We start from the raw sequence: 6,835 nt of genomic DNA on the forward strand, positions 1-6,835 counted from the left end.
GTGTGTGTGTGTGTGTGTGTGTGTGTCTAAGGAAGAAAGTGGTTAAATTTCACACTCCTCTTTGTGGGCATCCCAGTAACCGAAAGACCTGCTAGGCCCTACCCATTAATGGTTCTGCCCCTTTCCACTGCCACCACCCTGGAGACCAAGGCCCAGCATTCAGACCACACTGCAGTCTAGCAAGGAGACCTGAGCACCCATCATTCTGGAAACAGCTGGGAGGGCTAGTTCAGAGCTAGGACTGGTACCTTGGAGGAGAATGAGGTCTCCTAATAGGTTCCCTGATATCCCTCCTGGAAAAGAGTGGGATTCTCATGTATAGTAATTACCTTTCTAGCATGAAGTGTTGTATCTACTGAAAGCATGCAAAAAGATGCTAGTCACAACATGGACCAAGACGATGGTAGACTGTATAGAGTTAAGTTTCTCTAATTAAAAACAAGCAAAAACTTGGAAGTGTATTTGTAGAGAGAATTAACACTGATCTTTTTTTTTTTTTTTTTTTTTTTTTTTTTTCTGAACATGGGATTGAACTCAGGCCCTTGTGCTTGCCAGGGAAGTGCTTATTCCACTGAGCCATCTCCCCAGCCCCTGCTGAGAAAGTTTTATTTACCTGTAAGCCTATTCATAAAAATTAATGAACACTGTAAAATTTAAAGTTTACATTTATAGTGACTAGTGTCCATGAGGCTCCTTGAGACCCAAGCATATACTCACAGCTTTGAAGAATGGCAGCAAGGACCTGGAGCCTTCTCTATTGGCTCACAGTGCCTGGCCAACTTGAGCAGCAGCAACATGGGGACACCTTCTTATCTCTGCCCCCCATATCTACAGGGCACTGCCACCTCCTCAGAAAGGGCCCCCATTTTATCTCCTTGCATCACTATATGACCATGAACTTGTCATCTCCTATGCAGGGCTCAGAGAGACACCTCCTGCCCAGGGATGTGGTCTGTAGCCAGTGCTGTCCCTGGATTAGGCCCCCTCAGCGGTGGCTGCACCTGTGCACCTTGCCCAGTGCCCTCAGTGCCACAGCCTGCTAGCCTCTCTCACTGTCTTTGGCAGTGCTCACTAGCATCCTGGCTGCAGCTGGTGTATATTGGTTCAGCAAGCAGCACAGTACCGCAGACACCAGTGCAATTCAGAAAAAGTCTGTAATGCTCTATCCCGACATTTTTTTCTAAATAGTTTTGATCCTTGGTTGACTCTGAACTTAAGGGCTGACTGCTGGTAGCAGATTGAGACTTTGATGCCCACTAGTGCAATTCAGTGACCAGTGTACCCTACAGGGCCCACTCTGCCAGCCTGAAGCCCACAGTAGGGCAGAATGACCAGGGCCAGGTAAGCCCAAGCACCTTGCTGGTGCGCAGGTCCTGCTGAGCCTTGCCTGCCTGCGTACCCAGTCAGCTCTGCCTGGTCATTTCCACAATGGGGAAGACTTGGGAAAAGTCTCAATCTGCTACCAGCAGTCAGCCCTTTATATGTTCCGAGTCAACCAAGGATCAAAAATATTTAGAAAAAAATAATGTCTGAAAAAAAAAAAGGGGGGGCCGGGGAGATGGCTCAGTGGAATAAATGCTTCCCTGGCAAGCGCAAGGGTCTGAGTTCAACCCCTGGTTCCGCAAAAAAAAAAAGAAAAAAATAATGTCTGGACAGAGCATTACAGACTTTTTCTTGTCATTATTTCCTAATCAACACAGTATTAACTATTTACATGGCACATACACTGTATTAGACATTGTATGTTACCTAGAGATGTTTTACAGTATACAGAATGGTGTGCGTGGGTTCTATACAAATACTGGATCCTTTTATATAAGGGCCTTGAATAGCTACAGATTTTGGTAGCCTAGGAGTCCTAGAACCCATTGCCTTTCAGTGTTGAGGGACAACTGTTTAACACCTTTCTCATCCTCCTACTAAATCTCTTTTAAACAGAGAGCTTATGTTTAGAACTTTTGTCAAACAATATCCAGTGAAATGTAACAGTTTTGTTTTCATCAGTGTATTCTGAAAGCTACCATGTATGGTACCAATGTTTATTTTTCTTTTTACAGTAGTGATGTAGCATTTCCTACTTAAGGTACATGTAAGCATATGAAGAAAAGTGGTAGGAGGTAGTGAGTGTGGCAGAGGTCACGAGATGATGTGGCAGTGGCAGCAGTTAGGGTGAGCTTGCTCTGATCCCACAGGAGCTGTTAACAGGGATTAGGAGCTGCTGCAGCTGCCTGCAGGGTCCCAGAGCTTTTGGGGGCCCAAGGGCTAGGGGAGAGAGGGAGGCTATGGGGGGGGGGGCATTTCCCCTAGCTCTGGTTTCTACAAATCTCATCTCTGCCAACCAGGGCCTGCCTGTGTTACAGCTGCCAAAAGTCCCCTGTGCTGTGTGCATTTACTTCATCCTGGAGACCACAATCATGGGAGATGAATACAGTTGCCCTCAGTACCTTTGGGGAACTGTCTCCTGGATCCCCATGGGTACCAGACTCCAAGGATGCTCAGAATTTGCATGGGACCTCTGCACACCCTTCTGTGTACTTCAGGTTGTCTCTAGATCACTCAACACCTAGTACCACATTGTTTCCCTGTGTTGTGTAGAGAAGGATGACAAGTCTGTACCTGCTAGGATTGTAGGGCTGTTATCTCTCCTCACCCCAGCCCCAGTAGTTTTGGCCTGAAGTTGGCTGAATCCATGATGGGGAACACATCTGTGAAAAGGTCCCCAGCGCTGAAGTGAAGCTGTTTCGCTTGGGGCGCCTGGGTCCCAGCTGTGCTAACCTCCCTGCACTGTCCCTTGCAGGTCAGGAATTCGGAGCAATGGGCGACTGGAGCTTTCTGGGGAGGCTACTAGAGAACGCGCAGGAGCACTCCACGGTCATCGGCAAGGTCTGGCTGACAGTGCTGTTCATCTTCCGGATCCTGGTGCTGGGGGCCGCGGCGGAGGAGGTGTGGGGCGACGAGCAGTCAGACTTCACCTGCAACACCCAGCAGCCAGGTTGCGAGAACGTGTGCTACGACCGCGCCTTCCCCATCTCGCACATCCGCTTCTGGGCGCTGCAGATCATCTTCGTGTCCACGCCCACGCTCATCTACCTGGGCCACGTGCTACACCTGGTACGCATGGAAGAAAAGAGGAAGGCGAGGGCGGAGGTGCCGCAGAGGGCAGACAGCCCGCACGCCGCCTGGGCACTGCAGGCTGCGGTGGACACGCAGGAGCTCGCGGGGCGCGAGGAGCGAGGCAGGGTGCGCATGGCCGGGGCACTGCTGCGCACCTACGTCTTCAACATCATCTTCAAGACGCTCTTCGAGGTGGGCTTCATCGCAGGGCAGTACTTCCTGTATGGCTTCCAGCTGCAGCCGCTGTACCGCTGTGACCGCTGGCCCTGCCCTAACACTGTGGACTGCTTCATCTCCAGGCCCACAGAAAAGACCATCTTTATCCTCTTCATGCTGGCAGTGGCCTGCGCGTCGCTCGTGCTCAACATGCTGGAGATCTACCACCTAGGCTGGAAGAAGCTTAAGCAGGGGGTGACCAGCCACCTGGGCCCCAACGGACCCGCGGTCCCCCTTGGGGTCTCGCCCTGCTGCGTGCACACGTCCCAGGGCCACTCCGGGACTCCACTGCCGGCCACGGACCTCGGATTGGAAGCCCCAGGAGAGGCGTGCGTGCAGGGCCATCCCCTGCCGGTGACAGCGCAGACCTGGGTACCCCCGGCCTCGGCCTGGGTTTCCACAACCCCCAGCCCCTCAGGCCGCGCCCCGCAGCCGGTGCAGGAAGCGGGGCTCAGGGACGGCAGCGGCAGCAGCCTGGCCGGAAGCGCGAGGGGCGGCACCCCGGGGGTGGAGGCGCCCGCCCTGCTCCCTGAGGACCCCAGGAGGTCCAGCAAGGCCAGCAGCGGACGGGCCAAACCAGGGGACCTGGCTATCTAGCCATGGTCGCTTCAGACTTTATGACACCCTTTTTCTAGAAGCCCAAACCAAAGTGCAGTTGAAATCCTCATCCGGAGCCTGAGCTAGAGAGCGATCCCGAGTACCGGGAAGGAAAGGATGAAGAATCAGGCTGTCAGGGGTCTGTGTTTAATGCTTGCTGTTCTTAGCACTGTGAGTTCTAGTGTGATGGTGCCAGTATTTCTGAGATGGGGAGGTCGGGCAAAGGGCGGGGACTTTGAAGATGCTGACAGGAGCAGCAGCCTGCTTGTGAGGCCCCGCAATCTCTCCGGGTAACAGTTCTGTTATGGTAAAGCAACAGGTGTGTGCAGCGCTTTGTCCCCAACAATTGGGTTTTCTGTCCCTAAGCTCGTCAAGCCTCTGGGGCACTTAATTCTATCTCTGCTTGATACTCTTAACTCAGAGTTGAATTTCATTTGGGATATTTGCCAAACTGCACTAAAAAAAGATTTAGAGTGAGTCCACATGGTGTCACTTGAGTTTCTGGAATTGTGTGTGAAGCTCAGGCTGACACACTGCAGGCTTCCTGACAAGGGATAGGAGCATTCACCCTCAAGGCAGGTGGTGGGCCAGGGCAGGCGCTGGTGGAAGGCAGCTGGAAACCAGGGACCCTTGAGAAAATTTTCCAATGCTGAGGAAACTGACTTAAAAGTGTGGCAGGTATGCCTTAGGTATTTATTTTTTTAAATATTTTGTGCTTTGATCTGAATGGTACAGGTATGCCATTTCCCCCACTTTTTAGAAGCAATGGTACTGTTGAAAAAGGACACTGACTCAGAGGTTGGTGGTTTTTCTTAATGCTACTAAAGATTTTGAACTTTCTTTTAAAAGAAACTCTTCATAAATCAGCTGAACTCCATGAGAATGCACTATCCAAAATAAAAGCAGGGGGAAGTTTAAGTTGTGAAATACTAGAAGTTGTGAAATTTTTGAATGGGCAGTTAAAAGTTAACTACTATTGCCAGGAAAATCATTTATACATATGCAACAATGATGATCTACTTTTTTTAATAAAATAAAGTATAAAATAAAACACTTCAAGTTTCCTAATCATTCTTTGTGGGCAGCCTGCTTGCTTTCTAAAGCATAAATAAAAGTGTCTGGGTTTTATGGCCTGTGTGAGAGTGGTACTGGTGGTGGGGACTCCCTGTTTCCTAGGTCTGAGACTTCCCTGCAGTCTTCTGTGGGGAGCCCTGTGGGGCTTTTGTTAATTGCTGATGATTCGTGGGGGCCTCCCTTCTCCTTGTACTTCTGTATCATGAAGGGTGATATACTAACAGTCCGATGAGTGTGACTTCTAGTGCCCAGATGCATGTAAACAAATGCTTCCGTTTGTAATAAAACAATCCTCACTCGTGTGTTCTGCTTGCTTTTAAAAAGAAAGTAGTTGAACTTTCTTTTTAAAAGAAAAGTTTGGGGTGTTAGTGTTTTCGAAGCTGAAGTAGTTGAACACTTACAGTCAACTACTTCAGCTTCGAAAACACTAACGCCCCACATCTGGAAGCCGAAGTAAGCCTTTTGGAAAGTAATTTATGTGACTTTTCTCAGTTTTCCTGGCCAGTATGTATCTCTGGCCACTCCAGATGCATGACTTGTAACTCATCACATCAGCAGATTGGACCGTTCTCAAAAAGGAGACCACCTTGGCAGGGCTGGAATGGCTGCTGGACCATACATACAGGGACATGGGCCTCTGGAGACTCAGAACAGAGCATAGACTCCTTGCCTGTGTCTGTTAAAATACATGGCCACAAGGACGAGGGAGATGGCTCAGTAGAATAAGTGCTTCCCTAGCAAGCGCAAGCACAAGGGCCTGAGTTCAATCCCCAGTTCCACCAAAAAAAAAAAAAACATGGCCACAACATAGCAGTTTAAAACACCACAGATGGCTGGGGGTGGGGCTCGTGGTAACATAATTGCTTAGCATGCCTCAGGCCCTGAGTTCAGTCACCAGCATGGAGAAAAAAAAAGAAAAACACCAAACAAAAATTACCATAAGCCAAACAATTCTTTAATTCTAGAGGCGAGAGGTCCAAAATCAGTTCCTCCAGACCAGAGTTAAGTAGGTAGTGTTGGGTCTTTCTTCAGAATTGGGGAAAGGGACCCTGCAAAAGCTGTGGTATGCATGGCCCCTGGCCATCTCTTTAGACTTTGTGGCCATAGTCACATCTGTCCCTCACTAGGCACACTGTCTGCCCCCACTTAACACACAAGGTTACGTGGCTCACCCAGGATGCTGCCCTGAAAACTCCCTTTTTTTTTTTTTTTTTTTTTTTCTTTTGTGGCACCAGGGATTGAACTCAGTCCCTTGTGCTTGCCAGGCAAGCGCTTATTCTACTGAGCTATTTCCCCAACCCCAAAACCCTTTTTCCACTGATGTGTTCCTCCACAGATTCAAGGGATGGGGACAAGGACACAGGGCCATCCTTCAGCCCATTTCAGAGGTCATCAGGATCTTAAGTTAAACAGGTACTTTTTATAACCTGCCCTAAAGGTAGTGTACCTGGCTCTGCCTTTCCTTGTCATTTGTATCCAAGACAATGAAAATATGTTTACTAGGTAGCCAAGTCATGTCCAGATGGAAGGGTCTTGCTGAGTGGGAGACCTTGGTCTCCAGCACTGGGTTGAATCGAACTAAAGAGCCTACACATAGGGGCCAGGGAGATGGCTCAGTGGAATAAGTGCTTCCCAGGCAAACACAAGGGCCTGAGTTCAATCCCCGGTTCTGCAAAAAAAAAAAAAAAAAGTAAAGAGCCTACACAGAGATCCAAAGGAGAACCTATGCAGATTCAAAGGAGAACCTATGCTTGGGTCCAAAAGCCAAGTTCAGTCCATGCATGATAAACCTGTAACAAGCATCAGCACTGATGTCACTCAGCCTGCAGATCAG

General features: G+C 49.3%; 1 protein-coding gene across 1 annotated transcript; it reads left to right on the forward strand.

Moving 5' to 3' along the window:
- The first annotated feature begins 2,814 nt into the window (after window positions 1-2,814).
- On the forward strand, window positions 2,815-3,927 carry Gja3 (gap junction protein alpha 3). The gene has a single exon (XM_004639407.1). The coding sequence runs from the start codon at window positions 2,815-2,817 to the stop codon at window positions 3,925-3,927; it is 1,113 nt and encodes a 370-aa protein (XP_004639464.1).
- The last annotated feature ends 2,908 nt before the right edge of the window (window positions 3,928-6,835 follow it).

The sequence above is a fragment of the Octodon degus genome, unplaced genomic scaffold (assembly GCF_000260255.1).
Source record: "Octodon degus isolate 3935 unplaced genomic scaffold, OctDeg1.0 scaffold00111, whole genome shotgun sequence".
Lineage (NCBI taxonomy): Eukaryota > Metazoa > Chordata > Mammalia > Rodentia > Octodontidae > Octodon > Octodon degus.